Source organism: Echeneis naucrates, chromosome 10, assembly GCF_900963305.1.
Source record: "Echeneis naucrates chromosome 10, fEcheNa1.1, whole genome shotgun sequence".
Classification (NCBI taxonomy): domain Eukaryota; kingdom Metazoa; phylum Chordata; class Actinopteri; order Carangiformes; family Echeneidae; genus Echeneis; species Echeneis naucrates.
The window spans coordinates 8,788,132-8,810,869 of record NC_042520.1 but is presented as its reverse complement, the minus strand read 5'-3'; the positions used below and the strand labels follow the sequence as shown (position 1 = coordinate 8,810,869).

Sequence of the window (22,738 nt, the reverse complement as noted above, 5' to 3'; positions counted from 1 at the left end):
ATGGGCTCCTCGCTGTTGTAGATCATTAGGGAGCCAGTGTCTAAGATTTAATACTTGAAAGCTTAGAATTATCTTTAACAGCAAAAGAACATTGAAGAGGCTCTGGGTTAAGGAACCTCTGCTGTCCATCTGTCATCAGCTCAGATCAGTGGTAACTGATGTTTGAGCCCAACATTCGAGGGGTCTGCAGCTGCCGCTGTGTTTTTGTTTCATGGAGGAATACTTCACTGCTACTCCAGACGAGCAGGCTTTCAAATAAACTAATTATGTTTCTCTCAAACATGTGAGTTTAGTTTTACTCTTCCTATCTCCTGATTCAGTTTCAGAGAAGTTTTAAGAACTTTTCATTTTGGCAGATGACAAGATGCCAACTAAGATGAAGCACATGTACAGAGGGCTGCTCCAATGTAATCACACTTATCCTTCAAAAATTGCACTAAAAGTTCACCACTGAGACTAAATGGAGGTCTAATCTTAAAGGCATTAAACTATTATTGTGAGGCTTTGGAGACAAGAACCCACATATAACATTTCAGGAACTCAAAGCTTGGTCTTCACTCTTTGACTAGAAATTTGTGGAATGTGTTGATGAGAGTTTTGGCCACAATGCCTCATCAGTCCTTTAACTCTCTTCTTGTTTTAATCTTGATGTTCCTGCAATTGCTGTAGTGTTCCAGCACTGATCTCTGATTACGAAAGACCATTATGCAGTGTACTCTACAACAGACTCTGATTATTCATTCATCTTATCCTTTTACTTCCCTCCCACACAGTTCAAATACTTGAAGAATCTGCTGCTTGTTCATGGAGCCTGGAATTACAACCGTGTAGCCAAGTGCATCTTGTACTGCTTCTACAAGAATATTGTCCTTTACATCATTGAGGTAATACTTGCACAGACAATTAAAACAAATTGGCCATCATGCCATGAAATAAATGTGTTCAGATGTCATTTTTGGGACTTTGGGAGAAACGTCGTCCCTCATTTGTATGTAAAAACATAAAACCATGTCAGGTTTTGGGTAAATGGTGAGGCAGTTGATAACAGATTAAATATTTGTTCAAACTTTACTTGGTCTAGAAAACGAATACTATTCCTATCAAGCGTCAAGCGCCATTCTCACTTTATATCAGCAGTGTGTTGGTGTGCAGTGGGTTCTGTGGCATTTGACAAATAACAGACCCAGTACTGATTGCAGGTTCAGAGCTATAACCAAGAACGACCAGACAGGTTAAGTGGTTCCTATCAGCAGCAGCTTTATCATATGGAGTGCCCTAATGTTTTGATCTATCAGCCAGGCACTCGTCTGACAGAAGTAGAAACTTGGGCTTTGTAAATTCTCTTCATCAAGTGTTGAATTAGATGCTGTTCCTGATTCAGATTATATTTTTATTAGAGATTATGTATTTCATGCATTATTGGAAAACTTCTTTGGCTATCCTCACCATCATAAAGAAAACAAAAACTAGGCAAAGTAAAGTAAGACAACAAGGACCTTCGGTAATACAAAAGAAAAAAACATATTTTAACATTTAAGCATAATCTATACTGCTGCCTAAAGCAGTGCAATACCCATCCATCAATTTTCAACCACTTATCTGTCAGGTTCACAGGCAGTGATGGAGACAATCCCTGCTAATGTTGTCCGATACCCATAGAGACCAAATGATTTACACTCTTCTTTTATCTTTTCTGGGTGAATTTTGGAGACCAGTGACTTAGCAGTGGCAGGAAAGCATCAATCACGTGTTCTTCAAGTAGTTCCAGCACATAACCTGTCATGGATGATATGAGAACTTTAAAATTATCTTTTGCTCATTATCTTTCCACGACACTTAGCCTCCGATCCCCTTCTTCATCCTCATTCAACTTCATACGCCGTGGAAAATCAGTAGACCACCTCTAACATTCTTCCATGTCTGCTTCTGGCCTCATGTGACCTCGAATGAAAGAGGGCAGTCTGTCTCTTTCCAAGCCGTAACAGCATTTGGAGGCAAAGCAACTGCTTGATCATGCTGCCCTTTTTCACATAAGGTAAAATACCAGCTACATATTGAAGTTCAAAATGAAATTAAATTTTCAGCAAATTGAATTTTCATTGGGCAAAGACATTACATGTGTTTTTCAGCATTTCACTTAGAAGTCCAGAAGAGGTGGCACCATCTCTAATGTACTGTATATATGACACAAAATCAAGAATATGCCAAGCTCTGTCTTTTATTCTCATTTTTTCTGTCTGAGCTGAGCTGTACACTACAATCACATCAACAACCTGGTCAAAATGCCTCTCAACACTGTTTATCCGTTCTCTCTGTGTCCAACTGCCGCTCCTCTTTGAAACATACCAGCTCCTTTTCCAAAGCGGTTCTTTTCCTTCAAGTGGAACATAACATCTATAGTTGTGTCTGCAGGGTGAGCTTCTTTTTAGCTCACCTTTTGTTACTTTCTGAAAACATAACTCCCCCTTCCCCCATGCTCCTTCAGGGGATTCAAAGGATTCAATAGGACATTTCTTCATTGTTTGGCAGCTCCAATATTTTAAATGTGCCTGTTTTGCAAGGCACTGACATCTAACACACCAACAACCTGCGGGAATGGCTAAAAGCTGCATTTGTTACACTAAAATGTTTGCTTTTGTGCTCACATGTTTTCCCCATTGACTGTCTGGGTACTTTGCAATGACAGAGTCAAGGATGTTGATGGGAATTTTAACGTTTTGTTCCCAGCACCTTTGTCATGTACAGTGTGTGTTACGATTTGAATGCCAGGACTAAAAAACTCTTTTTAAGCCTCTTTTCCCTCTCCATCCATTGGGTCTTTGGTTCATTAAAAAAAAACATGGAGTAGGAGGGTAAGGGTTTCTGCAACTATTGTGGAAGATGTGAATGTGAGTAACTCAGCCCAGAAGAGTTGTTTGATCGTTCAGGATTTTCACTGAGGCTAAATCTTGACCCAGTTGATGACTTACTGACCACTGGCTCCTTCTGTATTTACGTTTTATGTATTTATTTGTTTGTGTTTGTTGTGCTAATGCTGTTCACCGTGTGCACCACAATTAATCAGGAGAATTTAAGTGTGATCATGACTGAAGCCTGATTGACTCTGTGTGATAGAAAAGGGAGTTATAATTGCTTATTTTTTAACAATATGCTCTTTGTGAACTTAAAATAGAATTCATAGCTTCAACTTTGTTACAAATTACACTGTTAACAAAAGTAGAGGAGTGAAAAAATTCAACTACGTTCAAGCTATAAGACTTTCCCAAAAGAAGCCATAGCAACTAAATTCAAGCGAACAATCCAGCTGGCCACTTGGGTTTGATTGACATATTTTAGGGTGCTAAAGAGGAGGCTGATGGACAATTGGCATTTATGAGGCAATTACATGAAAGCTCATTCAGTGCCACTCGGCATAGTCGGAGAACATCTGAGTTTCTGAGCAGTCGTGCCCTGAATGAAACGAGGCTTTGCCTGGCATTGCAAGACAGCCTGTGTTTGTAGCTCCATGTATTTCTAGCACATCAACTCCATCTTAATGTCTCCTCTTTATTTGGTGCCTTTTCTATGCATGAATTCCATTAGCAATTCAGCCATGCTAAGCTTAAGAGTATCTGGACTCACATTGTTGGGGACAAATGTCATGCATCCCCCCACCCCTCATCCAACTTCTAGAAGAGGCCTGCAGAGCTGTGGCACAGCCATGGAATCAATGATTTTTGATTCACTGATGAATATGCAGAAGTCCTCTGATCGGCTAGCCGCTGCCCAATCCCCCTTTTCTTAGCTCCAGCTTCTCCCCATTACTGTTTTTCACGATGTGCAGTCGGGGAGAGAGGCCAGCCACACCCCTCTGCTGAGTGGCACTCAATGAGGAGAAGAAAAGAAGAAGAAAAATCCTGCCTGGTACTTCCCTTAATGAGCAAATCAATGCATCTGTCCCTCAAGAGATGGGAGAGGGAGAAAGAGAGAGACGCTATTGGGATCCAAAGCACCAGGCCGAAACACTCACAGAGAAGCAGTTACCACACGCTATGAATGGGAACCTTTTTTAACTTAGCACAACAATATATCAGCCCAGAGCCTCTCATTGAGCAGAGCTGTAATTAATTCAGCAGTTTGACCTACCCGCTAGCCTCTCGTTACCATTGCTTAAGCCACGCTAATGGTTGAACCTGCCTCATGGCTTCAGCTTTTTCCTAAACATAACCCATAGCAACGGCATATGAATGTATTTCTCAGCAAGCCAAGATCCAAAACGACTAAAGCTATTATCACACTGCCAACAGATGTACTGTCGACCTTCTGATTCTCATGGCTACATGGCCACATGGTCCATCCCACAAAACAGGCCCACCTCATATATATATATATATACATATATATATATCTCTCCTCACGGTAGAGTGCACCTGATTGCACTGGAGGGTAGGTGTGGCAGGGAGGTGAGGTGAGGGATAAAGTTTGGGGGCACATTCATGAAAACAGACCTCAGCTATAGACACCCGGTCTCCCCTCTTTGACTGAGGGAATTAAGGGAGAGATGGCAGGGTAGGGATGGGAGGGGTAGCGGATGGTGGGGTGACAGACATTTGCTTTCATGCATATGCTTACACGATGAGATGGAAAAGGCCAGTGGCAGATTGGTATTGGTCGTGAAGAAAGTGGCAGCAGTGGGTGGGGCCCTGAAACAGACTTTGTCTCAATCTAAGAATTTGTAGCTGTTCAGGCCTTCATAATGAAGTTAAATGAAGCGATGAAATGCTTGCTTGGCTGTGTCCAAAACACAGCACCCCTGATGTTCCCCTTGACAGATTTAGCATGAGCAAGAACCAGATCTGGATGACTGGATGTGAAGAGTAATTTCTGATTCAACCTATTCAAGTGATTTTCATATTGTTCATGGAATTTTTTCTACAGGATGAGCCAGATAAATCTTCGCAACGATGAAAAATTCCCACGTGACATTTTTTACACTATAATATATTTTCGGTTGTTATATTACATATTAAAATAACATTACACAAATTACTGGCTTCTGTCTTGATCATATTTTGTTCCGATAACTATAATGAATCAAGATATGGTGATAAGCCTCATCTCCACCTAACATATGGTTTCCATTACCTCTGTCTCGCTTTCCTGACATGATATATCAAAGTTTCCATTATTCAGAGTCCCACAGGCCCAACTCTGCCCCTTCAACCAACCTCGTCTGTCACCCACATGTCTGCAGGCTGGTTTTGAAGGGACGCAGTTGCTGTGATATAGGTTTGTAACTAATCCCATAATCAATTCAGGGGACAATTTGCATCACGGAGGTGATATCTGGAGTTCTTGACTTTCCCATTATCACTCATTTCATTTTTTTCTAATCTTTTGCTCCTTATGTCTTTACCGAATTTGAAACTTGTGTAAATGATACTAGTGGTACATTAATCACAAGTCAGCACTTCAAACAAATGCGTATTAGCTTCAGGATCATTTCATTTAGATTTTCCCATCGACAGGACAGAATTTGAATGGATTTGCTCTTCTTTCTTTTCAGAAACAACTATTATAGCAAAATGTATCATGCTTGAAAGATATATTAACAGGAGTTTTTTTTTTCTCTCTATGAGCTGTTCATAATATAAGACTGATGGATTATGCAGTCACTATCTGAGGTGTCTTGTTGTAAGACAGTGAAGAATGTAGTGTGTCTGAAAAATGGATAGTTGGTCTGTAGACACAGAGAGGCTGTCTTAAATCAGATAATAGTGACCACTCACCCTCTCCATCACTGATGGGAAGCATACATGCAATTGCATAAATGGCAATCGAAAAGACTACAGAGATTTGGTATTTTTATCCTCTTATTTGAGTGAAGCCTGCAGTATTTAATTTAAGAGTAAATGGCTTGCTGACTAAAATGTGTTTGGGACAAGGTACCATCCCTACAGTTTCTTTGTCATTAAGATTTATAATCAGAGAGCAGTTATGTCAGTTTCACCATTATCATTATTTTGCTTGGTTATTCAAACATACATGCACAAACACACACTATCACTGTCACCTGCTGTCTCTTTGTGAATCATGTATCTTTGAAGCAGATTTGTTGTCAGTGTTTACACATAAAATTGAAGAAAGAAAAAAAAAAGAATGATTATCACATTTATAGGAGTGTTTGGAAAGTCTGTCATCGTGTTTCATTGATGTGTTTTTATGTCCCTCAGATCTGGTTTGCGTTTGTCAATGGTTTCTCCGGTCAGATTCTTTTTGAGCGCTGGTGTATCGGCTTGTACAACGTGGTGAGTGTTTATAAAATCTACTCTCTAAAGAGCCCACTTTACCCTGTCACTCTCCAGCACAGCACTGATTTGCATTGTTGCCATAAAATTGATCCCTTTGTTGCGTGACTATGTCATCAACATCCTGAAAAATTTACCTTTTATTTATGACTTGTTGTCAAGTCAGTAGTCCCTCTGTGCCCTAAACTATGAAGTGAATGTGAAAGAACAACAGCTTCACTTGCCCCAAAGAATGCAGTTAGCAAGGGCAGCTATATTTGAATGATAAAAAAGATAGGATGGCTGAAACAGCAACTGACCTGGCTGCTGATACAGGGAGTCCCACAGGGCTCTATAACAGGACCACCGCTAATTAACTCATATTTCATATCTGTTGTGACTTTAATAGAAGGGAGAAATGTGCAGAAAAGTATACTTTTCTGTTGAGACCACAAGAGGATGATGTGTAACTTTAAACAGTTTATTCAAATCCACTCAATCCAATAGACTGAAATGAATGTGAGAAGTGTGAAGTGAAATCTTCCCACATTCCTGATCAGCCTCAAATGGAAATAATCTATGAGAGGTGCAAACTGTTAAGTGACAAGGACATTTCACAGTACTACCTCTTGCATTCATTTCATAAACCACCAACTTAGAGAATCAGTATTGTATTGGGGGTGGAAACTCTTTCACTTCATCCAAAAACTGGAATTCCTGTGAGTCAGTGGGGGTCTGTCAAAGGCAGTGGGCTGAATCCGCCCCCTATTGGAGATCTTCCTTGGCCTGGCTCTGAATAAGGAACAAGTCCAGTGGAGCATGTCCTGTGACCCACTGGTCTAACAGACTCCCACTCCAGATGGGCCTGCAAGGAACTCACACCAACTGACCCAATGAGCCTCCCAAACACACAATACCCACACTACTCTCCCAGCAGCTGCTGTACTAAACAACATTACAACACCACTTAGAAATTACATTTTAGCCAAGCTTAAATACCTGTTTCTTCGTCAAGAGTATCACAGATGTTCACTGGAGATGGGTTTTGCATATGAACAGACTTAAAGCGTGACAAATCAAAATAAGATCCTTCAGGGTTTTAAGGTCACTGGTGATGTAACAAAACAAAAGGAGCAAATGGAAAACAGCATGAAAAAAATTATGCTCCAAATGTTAATTTATATTAATGGTGAAGATGCACGTGTCATAAGTGTTAAATAATCAAAGAGATTAAACGACTTTGGCTTTTTAATTTGGCCTCTAAAAGATAGGAAAACTGTTCTTTCAGTGATGTAAGAATTTTACATCACTGTCATATTTGTATGAAACCAGTGATGATTCTCAGAATCATTATTTATTTATTCTTTTTTTTTTTTTTCCTGTAGATCTTCACAGCTCTGCCTCCTCTCACTCTGGGAATATTTGAGCGCTCCTGTAGGAAAGAGAACATGCTGAAATACCCAGAACTCTACAAAACGTCCCAGAATGCCATGGGTTTTAATACCAAGGTAACATCAGTCTCTATAATCTGCACTGTATGTGCATGTTTTATGCATGTCTAATTTAAATAGTAATAAAAATGCGTCTATCTTACTTTTTTTCATAAGTTAATGTCTTTAAACTATTAACCTGGTTAGTGATAGTTCATATTTGGTAGTTTTCCAAAACTTCTATTTGCAGCAGTTCATCTGTAGCCATGGCCGAATGGACTGTTACGTAGAGTTTCTTATTTAAACAACTCTATCTTTACAACCTGTTTTGGGAATTTCATATAGCTCAACAAATGATTACCATACACATATTTGGCAATTTTTCATTGTATCATGCACAATAAAGAAATAATTTTGTGCTACAACACACAACTGAAAAGGTCAGATTTTGCAGCTATTACATCCAATTAACATCACATTAATAACCTAAGATGTTCTTGTCATGTTGTTGCGTCTGTTCCGTCACAGTGACCTAGCAGCTATCGTCAGAAGGCCTCTTGTTGTACCCTGGTTTGGCCTGGTTTGACCTATTCTGTCTAGTGGTGGGGGCTGTCTGCTAGCTTTTCCATGCTGGTAATAAAGATGTCTCCTCATTTCTCCATGCTGAGCCAGAGACTCCTGGACCCTCCTCATAGGCGTGGTGACCTGGTTAGCACCGCATGGAGGTGGATTAAAGAAGGATTGGCCATGACGGTCAGGGACAGAGAAGGTCAGATGGGTTGGGGGGATGCAGGAGAAAGAATTGGAGAGAAGACAGAATAGGGAGAGTGTGCTGTCATTGTGTGGGAGGAAATTACACAGTTTGTTTAACAGGGAAAATTGTTTGTTCTCAGAGCAAGGATGTCAGATTAAGTTTGAAAAAGGACCAGACCATGTGTATAAGACAGAGATATTTTCTCTACAAAACTAGCACTGCAATAAAGTTTGACCAATAGATGATTAGTTGAACTATTCATGTTTGAATTGTCAAATAATCTCTTTTGTCATTTTCAATATTTTCCAGTTTGAGCTTCTCAAATGAAAGGATTGTCTTTAGGCTCTTCAGACTGTGGAGAATTAAAACAGTCTTTTTTGACACTTTTATAATCAAAGCCATGCTGGCAGATTAATCAGTAATAATGAATTTATAATCTCAGCTGCCACTTGAAAACTTTAAAAATTGTAAATTAATGGTTGATCAAAAACTAGTTTTTTTTTTTTCCCAAAACAAAAAAACAGGTCCATGGTTTTGTCTATAGATAAATATAATTTTTACAAGCATTGACAGTATCAGACATCTTTATCCAATCAATTATGCAACAGATCAAAGATAGATATCCTCACAACTGCTGATTTTATAGTTCAATATGTTGCCAGTATTCGCTCGTGGGGTGGATTTTCCCTTCATTAACTTTTTTCCAGACTTCATTAAGGTTTTCATGCCAAAAAAGGTTCACAGAAGTATGCCTCTGATAGTTAGAAGTAAATGAACCTCAATTTTGTTTGACCACATTTTCCAAGACCCATAAATGATGACTTGGCCAGGTCAGCAGGTTGTTTTTGCTGGCTTGTCCACTCTTTTCCCGAGATATTTTCCTTGCAGCTGGCCTGAGGCGAAGCGAGAAAATCCAGCAGGAATTTGGCCCCTCGAAGCCTGTCTTTCTGCACGCCTGGCTCTTTTGTACACAACAGATACTGTCTTTGTGAATTAAATCTGTTTGTATTGAGGGGAGAATGGGGAGTGACTGAGGATGTTAAAAACTTGAGGCGGGGTTTCAACTATGTTGTCAGCTCACCTTTAATTACATATTCCTGACACTTAACTCACTCTAATAACCCACAATCCACTTTATGTGGTTTTAGCGATCACAGCTGTTTACCAGATCACTTCTTAAATTCTTTGTTTCACTCTCCTTTATCCTCTTCTTACCTCACTTGTCCAAATCGAAACCAAGGGGGGGAAATCTCTGGAAATATTAGGCTCAATTTTAGTTACTGGCTGTCATGCCTTTTTTTTTCTCTTTCTCTCTTTCTCTCTTTTTTTTTTTTTTTTTTTTTGTAGTTGTGTTTGTTAGTTTATTCATTTTGTTTTTTGTTTTGTTTTTGTTTGTTTGTTGTTGTTGTTTTGTTTTTGTTTTTTTCCAATTAGAAGTTCCTCAAAGCGTTGAATCTTTACTTTACTGAATCTTTACAGACTGGCCATTCATTCATGAATCCTTAGCAACTTGCCAGGACACAAGGGAAAGAAAGAGAGCAGGGTTGCTGGAGGGGTGAAAGGGAGGATCCCACTGTGACAAATGATTATGAACATTTATTGATTTCATTAGCATTCATTATTGTGGAGGGGAAGTGGGGCTTGTTTGCACCCCTGCAATGTTTGTGACGGGATAGTTGAGAAGGAGGCTGATGCAAAGCTGAGCCTGTCAGTGGGAGGCTAATTGGGATAAACATGTGACTATAACATTAGTGATAATTTAGTAGACATTTGAGTGGGAGGAGTGGGGTCAGCCATTGACCACCTCATGCTCAGTGTATTGGGTGTTGTGTACACAGTTGGAGGGTAAGGTAATCCTGGGTGGGGGGTGGCTGCTACAGGTCAATAGGAGAGGTGAGGAGGTCATGCCACTAAGGCCAAGGAATATTGTAAAGACTCGTAGTTAAGAACAAGACTTCGTCTTTCGCTGTACTCTGTCCTGGTTTACTGTCTTTCCCTTCTTTGTCGTGTCTTTTTCCTGAAGAAGTATTTATTCTAATCCGACTTTAACCTGCGTAAAATGGTTTTACTTTCAGGGTGTCAAGTTGGTCTCAAATAAATAATTTTTTATGTTGTACTGACAGATTTGCTGAAGTTGTTGAAAGGGTCGCTTTAAAAAAAAATATGCCTCTGAATGGTTGTCTGCCAAGATTCAATGATTAAAAAGAGGCCAAAGATTAAAATGTGATGTTTTTTCTGTTTTTATTTTTCCTCCGTCAGCCGTTTACACTCTGGGTTTCACAAATTTTCAACTCTCAGAATTAACACGAATGTCTGGATCAGCACAGAGGAGGAAAAGGGGGCACTAATGTGGAGTGGCTTTTGGCAGAATAGATTTCATGGCTGTTTCATGCTACATCGCCCATTAATGTTTAGTTTGGCTCTGCCATTGCATAATGTAAATTTGAAACAAGGTGGTTTTGGAGTGGGAGTATTGACTTAAAGGACTCATCCAAACTCTGCATGCTTGCATACACAGACACATATGCAGCCTGTGGTCCACACTACAATTTTCCAGGCTCTTAATAATTACCATGAAAACAGTTTAATCTCTGTCAGACCTGTCACTCTCCCTGTGTGTGTTTCTAGACTGATTTCTGCTTGTTTAAACTCCCCTGTCATTTATTCCTACACCGTTTAAATTTCTCACATGAAAGGGCCGAAGCCTAATGAAATGTAATGAAAGGAAACCTTCAAACTGGCAGCGCATATATTAATCTTGAAAACGTTCTCATAGTTGCGGTGAGGTGATCTATTTTGTATTTTTGTGTGTTCATGTTGCAGTTCTTTTGCAGTTTGCTTGTTTGTTTTTTGATTCTGTTAAATGCGGTGCTATCCAAAAAAAAAAACAAAACAAAACTCAAATGTTAAAACCTGCACAATGACATTGTCCACTTGCCTTTCACTGCTCCTACATACACTCAGCAGCTTCTCTCTCCCCGTAACACACAAACTGGATATACAACGTGTCTGTCAGCGGGGTGGCCATTCAGCGAGGAGGCCCTGACAAAACCGCCACTTAGCCTAGCACTGGGCCAGCACAAAGGGCCCAAGTCAGGGGTCACTTGGAAGGCTGGAGTGCCCCACACCCTTTTCTCATGCTTTCCCCCCCCCTTTCCCGTCACTCTCTCCTCTTGGAATCTTCTGCTGCCACCACCCAACCCCCATCCCTCTCCTCCTCCTCACGTCTCCTTCCCCTCCATCTTTCTCCCCTCCTTTTTGCAGGTCTTCTGGGCCCATTGTCTGAATGGCCTCTTTCACTCCGTCATCCTCTTCTGGTTCCCTCTTAAAGCCTTCCAGCATGGTAAGTAGCTCCCAGAGATCCCACCATGGCTCAAAGCAGACTGAGTGGATGAAGAGAGAGGACAGTCAAACTCGCATTTTGTCTTAATTAGTTCTCTCTTCAACCATCCAGTCATGAATTGAAAACGTGTGTGCTGCCGCAAGAGCAAAACACACCAACAAGCATACGTTCATGTTGTCAGCACAGTACATGGGTGCACAGTGACCTGCTGAATACTTTTAAATGCTGTTATTCACATTTTGTCTTTCATAAAAACACAACTCAGTTATATACTTTCCTTTTAGTTGACAGGAATTTTTTTGTCATAATAAACACTTATCAGTATTTTTCTGTGTATAGCCTGATTATAATCTTACTTGCAAGGTAAATTGTGCATCTTTGTGCACATTAAGAGGCAAGTTTTCTGTTTTAGTGAAAAGAGAATAGAGATCTTTGAGTCTCTAAGTCTTTGCTGGCCAGAGCTGAGGACCACACAAGCTTGGGCCTGCTCTCCAAACAAAGGCGCCAAGCCCCTTCACTCTGACTGACAGGCTGTCAGCGAAGCCTCAGCATACACAGGACATGTGACCAGCCGGAAGTAAAGGGGAACGGAGCCTCTCTTTCTTTGCTGGCAGTCATACACTGCTGATAATTCGCAATCCAACCTCTTTCAAAGGATTAATAGAAGCATTTCACTGCAACTCTTGCTTCACTTTCCTCGGTGTGCTTTTATATCCAAATCCCAAACCAAGTTTTACACCATCCTTCACACTCAGCTATAGTTAAAGTAATATCCTATGTGCTGTCTGGTTGTTTACTCCATGGATGACCTAATGGAACTCAGTGTGAAACCAAAGAGCTGAAAAAAGACGATATTCACCCAAAAGCTCCTGTTGTTGATTCCCTTCGCAGATACTGTTTTTGGCAGCGGAAGAACTCCAGACTATCTCCTCTTAGGCAACATGGTTTACACAGTAAGTGCTCCAATGTTCTTGACAGGCACAGTTTCTGTTATTTTAAACAGTTCAGGTGTCTGAGCCAAGTGTTATCAAATTTCTGTGAATTAACATCAGTCATATATCCTTTTTCTTGTACCTTTCATTTTGTCTTTTCCAATTTTAAATTTTAAGTAAAACAAATAAATGATCATAGGGAAAATTCGCTTGTGTTCCTCCTTATGACTGATTTTTTATTTTTTTTTTTTCTTGGTCTAATGTCAGTATGATTTATGTGCCAACAGTTTGTGGTCATCACAGTTTGTCTTAAAGCTGGTCTTGAGACCTCATCTTGGACCATGGTAAGTTGATGGCTCTCTCTTTTCTTACTAAGGCTTTGTTATCTTTTTCCAGTTTCCTCCATTTTATGTGACCACAGATACTTGTGACACATTTTACGTTTTCCTCTTATCTCCAAATCCCTTTATGATTTGGTCTCATTGGGCTTGTAAATATGAACCCAATAAAATGTTATGTATGGTAACTCATTTAAGGAATAAGAGGCCAGCCAAAGAAAACGTTTCAGGCCAAATTATAAAAATTGTGAAAAAATGTGGGAAGATTCTGCCAATCCCAGTAGTTAAATTGTGGTCAAGCTCAAATGTCTAATAAATAAAAATCCTTAAAACTTGCTGTTGTCTCATTGTCATCTGATTCTTTACTAACAGTTCAGTCACATCGCCATCTGGGGAAGCATCGGCCTGTGGGTGGTGTTTTTCATTATCTACTCATCCCTGTGGCCCCTCATCACTCTGGCTCCTGACATGTCAGGCGAGGTAAACGCTAAAGCTAGCATGTACATGCTTTCGCACACAGGCGCTGTCTCTTACAAAAACAACTCTGCTCAGTACTAAAAGAAACTGCTGATATGGTTGTCTATCACCAACATACCTGCAATGTCTCATAATTCATTTTCTGCACAAAGAAGCTGTTGGGAAAATTCTGTTAAATTTGACACTGCACTGTGTAAGGAAAGCCACAGGAGTGTAAACTGTCAGACCTCTGGCTTGTGTTGCATAATGACTTAATTGGGCCAATTAGCCCAGTGTTTGTGTTACATTGCCCTCCCTTGGCTCTGAGTATCCACAGGTGACATGGAAACAGTGAGGCAGTCAGGAAGCAAAACAAAGAGAGACGAGAATAAATCAGCTGTACACACTGATGTCCCAAAAATCTAGCCAACAATCACCAAGATTAGAAATTATATTCCTTGTATAGAAAAATATTTTAAAGTTCATTAAATCTTAGCAATATGCACGGTAGGTCACCAACTTTACATTTTGTTCCTTTTTAAATAGTTATCTACACATGAATGTGACTGCTGTCTCTATGGGGCACCACATGTGGTTAATGGGAGCCTGTTAAGCAAAGGCGATATTTCTCAGTGCATTCTGGGAATGAAAATGAGGTTGCTATTCATTAGGGAGAAAGAACACAGCAGGATGCTATTAGAAAAAAAAGGAAAAGGCTACACAACCAGGAACAGACAAGAAGATATTCCTCTCACAGTTAGTGAACAATAAAGTTATCGGTTTAAAATTAATTATAACAAAGAAGCACAACTCACTGTGAGTAAGCTGAGTGAAATACATATATGATTACAATGAGGATGTATTAGATTGAAGGAAATGTCACAAGAAAGATCAAATTGTTTTGGACTTGTATGCAACCACCTTCAAATTTTTGTGTTTTGGGACTTAGTAAACATGTAAATTGTTACATAGCTCATTACCAAGTTTTTCAGTTGTTTGTCGTAGTTACATTTACACCAGTTTTGGCCATCTTTGATGATATTGGATCAGAGATTCCAACCAACATGATTGTGACATGATCTCACTTCGGAGCAGACTCAATGATTATGCCTGAATAGCAGCACACTAAAATGATCTTTAACTGGGACATTTTGCAGGAAAAACCCACAAAAACAACTGTTCCTTATGTGAAAGGGAAGATGGTCTGTTGATGTTTGGCACAGACCTAAATTAAGAACACATTGTCTCATGATAAACAACTACAGTATAATATAGAGCCTCCTGCAAAGCATAATGCCACAGAACTGTACTAAATATGTACATTTCATGTACATAAGTAGGAGCTGTTGACATAAACAGATTAACTGTTCTCCTTAAAGGCAAAAGACAGTTTGCTGTGATACCATTATGTGTGTTACTGCTCATTATCTGATGATTCAAAGCAAAAGTCTGGAAGTTATGTTCATGTCTAACAAATCTGTCACCGCTGGAACAATATTTTTGGTTTCTCATATGTGGGCTGTATCCTTGTATGTGCATGGCAGAGTAAGTAACATGACTAACAAAGCACACATGCACAGAGATGCTGACTGTTTTGCTCCTACTCACTCACTTGTGTGTGCGTACACACACAGACACACACACAATGGGTATGTTAACTTCATCCTATCTCTTGCCTGTGAAGCCTGGCGCTTTCATCCACGGCCTGCAGCACTTGACTGAAGACAGTAATGGTGTCCTGTGGGTAGTTGGTAATCCTATGCCCCTGCCCCAACTCAGGGATGCCAGTACATCATCAAACAGGGACACATCTCTCTGAAACCTGAGACGGCATCAGAGACACAATCTCATCTTCCAAGACCTTGTAGCTTCTGAAGAGCAGAATTACTCTTAACCCTGGTGAAGTCCCACATTTTCTACCGCAGCCATTTCAGTGTGTAGTTGAATCTTCAAACAGTTTTGTGCTCTATGTCGTTCTATATTTTTTATCTCTTTTACTTGTTGCATCAGCTTTTTTCCTCTTTGTTCTCTTTTTGTTAACGGACATCCCCGCCCTGACAGCCCCCCCAACCCAGCCCCCTCACTCTGCCAGTAGAAAAACTGCCTCAGGGCCAACAACATAACAGACACCAGAGCACTCTCCTCCTGTTTCTGCTCTCACTCATTACCCAGCCTTCAATAAGAGACGTCAAGCAGGGCTCAGCTTCATGCAAACGCATTCATCAGTGTCCCGGAAAATGTTCCTTGGACAATTGACAAGACAGGTGCAGGTGCAGGATCCATCTATAAAACATTAAAACAGTCGGTATGCTTTTCTCAGTTTCTACCAAACTGGCTCGGACCCAGACCGCAGATCCCATCCTATTTTCGCTTTGTCTGACACAGATATCAAAGGAAAATGTCAGATTAGTCAGTCCAAGCAGTGTAATCTGGCACAGTAAGCGTCCTAGCTTCACCGGAGGAGGTGTCACACATAGTTTCTGTCACTGACCTGCTGTCTGCTGCCTCACCTCCTCTTTTGGTACAGTACAATTTGCTTTTCACAAACACTTTTGCTATTTCATGAATCATTGTATGCTGCAGCTGGGCAGCTCTCACTATCACTTAAAGTCTTGTTTTGTTTTGTTTTTTTTATTCTTACAGAATTTAAGCTCCATGATAAGAAACATTTCTTCAGGAATCATTTTCCCAAGAAGATTGTTGATGTGCACTGTGCCAAGAATACATTCATTGCTATCTGCTACTCTGTGAGCTCTTGATGAGATTATGAGAATGAAACCAATTTCCCAGAAAAACACATTCAATTAGTGATATGTCTTCATTTATATATATATATATATATATTGAAAGAATGATTTATATTCATGGGTAGACTTATTTGATGTAGGCTTTACTATAGGCTGTCCTAGGAACACTTTCATATTGAGCGTCCTTTCAAAATATATCTCCTCAGTCATCACTTCATTTGTTAAAGTCTTCTTGCGCTAGTTTCCTTTGCTTCCATTTCTGACTCATACTGTACTGATCTAACTATGGGACCCCATGGGTGACATAAATTGTCACCCATCAGGTGACATGCTGATCGAGAAAGGTAGACAGATAATAGTTTGATAATAATCTTTTGGCTTAGAAATACTCAGCATGGGGACGTACTGTAGAGTAAAACCCCAACCTCTCACTTAGCCAATCAATGCTCTGTAAAAATACAAACGTAAGTCCTGAGCCCTATGTGGACTCAGGCGCTGTAATTATAGTCATTACATTTTAAAAAGTCATTGTTAAATATCATTAATTCGTTCATTTTCTATACTGCTTATCCATTGGGGGGGCTGGGACAGATGGTAAATTGCCTGGCCACCGAATGTCAGCTCAATCCTAATTTTAAATATAATTTTACGACATTAACATTGCTTCAAATCAAATTGGTCACTTAGTGTCTGACAAATTTTCAGAGCACACCGTTTTTGGTTTCCAATCATTTCAGTTGGATTTGGAAACTAAAGACAAGTACTCAGTCAGAGTGAGTGCTTCAACATGCAGGCTTTGACAGTTGGTTTCCAAAGTTACCCAAAATAATTTCCCCTTTTTTCACTGGTGTTAACTTTGTTCTTCAATGGTACTTTTGAATCATTGGTTCTTCTTTGAGATTCATGAGTTTTTCATGTGAGTGTTTTCAAACTCTTGTATTCAGATCCCTAAGTTCACTCTGTGCCATATCACACAGGTAATATAGCTGATTATGGTGTGTATTATTGGTGACATCAGTTTTAATCTGCTATAAACATGTGTCACATATCTGTAGTCAGGACTGATGCGTTGCAAGTGTTGAGGTAAAACAATTTTTCCCCCATGTTTTCATTGCCCATGTCTTGTTAGGCATCACGCTGAGAGCACAGAACTGGAGAAGGACCCAGCTGAGAAAGTCATGGTTTGTTTTCCATGGGAATTTGTGGATTTGACTTATCCGAGAAAGCTGTCTTTTCGTCTTTTTAGATGCTCTCTTTGTCAGAATGCTCTTTTCTGTCATCCTCACTCATCTGGTTTTTCTCAACTGTACTAGGTCTGCTACCTATTTATCAATAAGCAACATAAACTCTGTATCCAGAACTAAGACTGTGGAAGGCTGAAATCTCATTTGGCCAAAATTGCAGTTTCACCTTCCATTTCCCTTTTGTCCTTGGAGCAAGCATGAACAGTGTTGTGTGGTTACACCAAATGAATGAGGCAACTGGAGAATCAACATGGATTGATGCAGACCACAGCAAAGGCTGAGGCAGGATTTGACTTTTCTCAGTCTCAGTCAAACTACTTTATACAAAGGAGCTCTGTGCATTTGGGCAACTAATATTTCTGGATATTAGTATCTCTGGGATGTTGTGTAGCTGGTAGTTTTGAAGTTAGCTTTTCTTATTTGCTGAATCTAGAGCATGCTGTAGGCCTCTGGGGTGAACTGTGAAGAAGTGGATTACCTCATCTCTAATTTACCATTACAATGACAGTCATTAACATCACTCAAATTGCTGAGAATGTGGGCTTTCCTAGCCACAATCAGCGAGGTGCAAGATTCCCCCTGAAATCTGGGAAAGTCCTACAGACGGAAGCTTAAAAGACTTCTGTAGGTCTTCGTCCAAAGTCAGAGGATTTACGTGATGTTCTTTACTTTATCAGATTGGTTGAATGTGAATAATTTCTTCCAGGACCTCCTGGAGTTTGCTGGTCTTGTCAAATCTGCCAGTTTACGCAACACACCGTCCCGTTCGAATGTGCAAAGCCCAAATTCAGCTCCCACTTGCTGATACAATGCAACATGACAAGATGATAAGTAATTTTGTGTAATCATAAAATGTGGTCTAAAAGTTTGAGACAACTTCACTGGGAGTGCAGAATCCTGTACACCCAGTGCAGCCTAAAGCTACAACTGCATTCTGGTCTATTCGGAGCAGCTTCACTGGAGGAGTACACAGTCAATGCCTTTCACGTACTACACCCAGATTTTTTGGAACTGATTGGGCAAATCTTCCATTCTGAAACCTCATAAAGATTATTTGGACGCTTTGCTTTATTCGTAGCTTGACTGCATATTTCTCTGCTATAATCCAATTCAGTACCATCAGGTACTTCATACAGTATGCACATGAACCATTTGGCTGCAGTACACTCTAGAACTACACTTCTAACCCTCTGGCCACTACACACAACCTAAATTCCTACCATTCACTGTTTAGAGTTAGTTAAAATATAAAGAAACATATATTTTAAAACAGTGTATGTGTTGGCTGCTGTGCCTCCATGTGTTGAGTACTGTATATTTGTGTGTGCGTGCATGCGGCCACGAGGGGGTCAGTGGTCTGTCAAAACACATCCGTTTATGCCAGTGGACACTGCTGTCTGTTCAGTCAGACAAGTTTATTAGTTTGTCCTAAAAATACAGCTGAGCTTCCCTGGACGTCTCGCACCCTGGTCAGCTCCCAGAGGCCCCCCTCATATGAAACATCACAAGTGTCCACCAGCACTGCTTGCCCCCGCTTTTAGTTACAGAGGCTGTACAGATGCCTGAAGACAAACATTTGTTGATTGTAACTGGCCAGACTTGCTTGGATTTTAAAAGATTGACGTCAAATTGAAGAAGTAACAGTGAATTAATGGGTCTTATTTAGGTCTAGACTTTATTAGTCTAATGATTTCTTTTGACCCCTCACAGATGTGCCTAATTATTATTATTATTATTACTAATTGTTATTATTAGTTATTGTACCTAAAGTTATTACTATCATCATGGAATTTTATTTTGAACTTCAGCCTCTATGTATATAATTTATGGCTCAGAGTTATGTATGGCAATGAGTAAATATTGTTCATAGTCTGAACTTGTGAAACACTGAGATGGTTGATGGTTGATTTTATAAACTCTTGACATTGATTAAATATGCTGAATATACATCCCGGGTTTATTTTCAAAAGACTCTCAAGACAGCTTAAATGCCTCCATTGAAAGGCATGATACACTGGATGAAAACGATAATAATTAAACTGTCTTGGAAAACAACAACAACAAAAAGTAAATGTTTCCATCAGGCTGCATAATTTCAGAAATTGACCTGAAAATGTTCAGTGTTTTGACGTAATTTTCCCTCATCATACATGTTCGGCCCCTAGACAACATAGAAAAGCTTATTCATTTGTGTCACATCTCAAACTGTAGAAAAATTCCATTTTTGATTTCCCATCGTTTGGGATTTCCTTTTCTCCCAGTGTTTTGTCAGACATCAAAGTCAATTTGCAGGTAATGGTGAACAGATTAACTAATTTGAACAAACCTGAGCGCTTTGATAGTTTTGACACTGATCTGTGTGTATACATGTGTGTGTGCATCCTAAGGGCCCTGCCTGTGTCGCATTACAGGAAGGACATCGTCAGGGGGCCCCAGCAGTTTAAACAAGGGGCACATTACAATGCAGGGAGCTTGAGTCTTGCACTTTGACATGTAATGACAGATAGTTTCAGTGCACAGAGCCAAAGCAAACATTACACTCACACAGAGAGCTGAAAGGTTTCACCCCTAGCAGGATGATCCACCGTCTCCCTGCCATTCTGAACCCAAAACTGGATCCTGACACAACTGCTGCTTTGTGATTTCAAACTGAAATAATCACAGATGAGTGTCTGCACTTAATGAATCTTATTTATCCAACCGAGAAGACGCAGTTTCTTGAGATGCTTGACATGATTTAAATCTGTATTGGATCACACCCAAACATGTTTTGGCTCTAGCATGATGAATTAGACTCATTGAAGGTTACAGCTGCCTTTTTGTTGATTTATTTTGCTCTTGAACTCAATTTGAACATTTATTTACTGTGTTAAAATTAAAATATTAGGTCATTGTTTCTCTGCCTCTAAACTTTTGACTCAGCCCAGCTTTCATTAATATGTTGCAGACAAATGTTGGCTTTTCACTTTTAACGGCTGTGTATTGGAGGAATCTTTTGGCTCCCTACACTTATTTGCTTCCAGGTGGAGTAGAGTAGAAACAGCTACTCAGCAGTAACAAAACATCTCTAAATCTCATTTCATCAATAGTCAGTTTCAGTGTGGGAAAAAAGACAAGTCAAAGAGTCTCTGGTGATGATTTGTTGCCGAAACACAAAATTGTGAACTTCGACATATTTTTCAACAAACTGCTAATGCATTTACTTTTTTTATTCTGGGGCTGAAATGTTGCTTTGGTGGTAAAATGCCAACCCAACAGATGAATTACAGATGGTTAAATTACCATTTTCATTTGAAATAAATTTTCTCAGAAATTCCATCAGAAATGATGAATGGTGTCCATCAAAGATGACGTTATCAAACTGGGTTTAAATCAAGATCCCTTTTGTTTTAGAAAAAGCAATAGTCTCCACTCCCAAGAAGCTAATACCAATTTATTTGAAAAAGACACTGAAAATGTCCCCAAAAACCCATTCTGTCTTTAGACTTAGTGATTAATCTTTAGTTATTAAAGAAACAGAGGGGGATCATTTGAATAATTTCACAAAATTTGTTTCTCTCTAAACCATCCAAGGCCACTGATAAACACTTTCAAAAATAATGGCTCACGGGTTTCTGCTGAAAGGTTAAATGGAAATGCAGCTGCCAAATACTAAGCCCTGTGTCATTGACACCTTCTTACATCAAGTGGCTGGTGTGCTGGTATACCATTACCAAGCACATCAGACTACAGTCCTCTGTCTCCTGTGATGTATTGACAGGAGCTCTCAATAACACACAGTTAAGCTGTTTTCATGTGAGAGCCGTATCATGACCTGAGTACTTCACAGGTACTTCTCCGCCTCGAGGGGCAGAGAGGTGGCAGGATTCAAACAGAAACATTGTATCATTTAGTCACAGAGGATGAACCTGCTTTGAGGAGGTTATTTGGATCCATGTCCTACTTTTACAAAGTAACTGGTTGTTCAGGGCTGCTTTTGTCGTGTATGTCTGTCTGTCTATGTTGTGGGACAAGGGGGGATAATAATGACTGTCCTTTATCAGGTGTTTTCTCCTCCTAAGGGACTCTTCTTTTTATCTGGTCTGTTGTTGATCTCTGCATTGTCTACAGCGATCTGAGATTAAGTGTATGTGTGTGACAGGCAAACATGATGTTCAGTTCGGGGGTCTTCTGGATGGGCCTGTTCTTCATCCCGGTCACCTCGCTGGTCTTTGACGTGGCATACAAAGTGTGAGTCTCCTCTCCGCTCTCCTCGCTCATCATCACTCCAGTACACATCTGATACAGGAAATTCCTCCAGAATCCCTCCTATCTCTTGAAGAAATTCCTCCTCTGAGTTTTTGGTCAGACTTCCAAACATGTGTAGCATTGAAGTGGATGCTCTGTTGGAAGTGCTCCTTCTTGCTCTCTGGGTCTGGTCCACATCAACTCACAGCTTATTCCGAGTGTCAGGAGCACTTTGCAGAGCTAGAAGTTATATTTCCTGATCTATTCAAAGTGGATTGAATCAGTTGATCAGGTGTTGTGATTGCAGTCTGGAGATTCAATCATGTTAAAGCATTTGTCATATAATTTTTACAATTTATTTTTATTTACAGAGTGAAGAAAGTTTGTTTCAAGACTCTGGTGGATGAGGTGCAGGAGCTTGAAGCTTTATCCAAAGACCCTGGAGCAGTGGTGCATGGAAAGAGGTATAGTTACACACTACTTCACCACTCGTGTCTTTACGTCATGATCTAAAATGTAAGTAATTTTTTGACCTAATGTTTTGTGTCTAAATGGTCAAAAAATAATGGTCATAATAACAATAGAGTAATGTGCAAGAATTTATTTTAAATATAAATGATCTATTTTGCATTGTTATTGCTGTTACACCACAATATTGTAATGAACAACATCCTGAGTAATATGAAGAAAAGACTTTGTCAAAGAATCTGTTGGTATATTGATATATAAAGTGATGCATATGAAAAATTATTTGAGAAGCTATTTACACTTGAACGGATCCAGTAGCAACAAGTCTTTTTAAAATTATTAACAAATAATAACAGAACAAATTTAACATATGACATATCAGTGTATTTTAACAATAATAAGTAATAATAAACTTGTATAAAAACTTTCAGAATCACAGTTACAATGGCATCAATAATAATCCATTAAACAAAAAAAAATCATTATATGGTTGCAAAAATCCTACGAAAAACAAATACTGCCATTAGCAGTCT

The 22,738-nt window shown here is 39.7% G+C and overlaps 1 protein-coding gene across 7 annotated transcripts in view; it reads left to right on the top strand.

Annotated features, from left to right (window-relative positions):
- Nucleotides 1–22,738, top strand: part of atp8a1 (ATPase phospholipid transporting 8A1) — a 91,775-nt gene that overhangs the window by 63,353 nt on the left and 5,684 nt on the right. For all 7 annotated transcript variants that reach the window (XM_029511771.1, XM_029511773.1, XM_029511769.1 and 4 more), the window contains 9 exons: nt 774–884; nt 6,213–6,287; nt 7,652–7,774; nt 11,715–11,793; nt 12,685–12,746; nt 13,013–13,069; nt 13,436–13,543; nt 21,652–21,740; nt 22,109–22,201. In XM_029511771.1, coding sequence (XP_029367631.1) covers nt 774–884; nt 6,213–6,287; nt 7,652–7,774; nt 11,715–11,793; nt 12,685–12,746; nt 13,013–13,069; nt 13,436–13,543; nt 21,652–21,740; nt 22,109–22,201 — 797 coding nt within the window. The remainder of the gene's footprint in view (nt 1–773; nt 885–6,212; nt 6,288–7,651; nt 7,775–11,714; nt 11,794–12,684; nt 12,747–13,012; nt 13,070–13,435; nt 13,544–21,651; nt 21,741–22,108; nt 22,202–22,738) is intronic.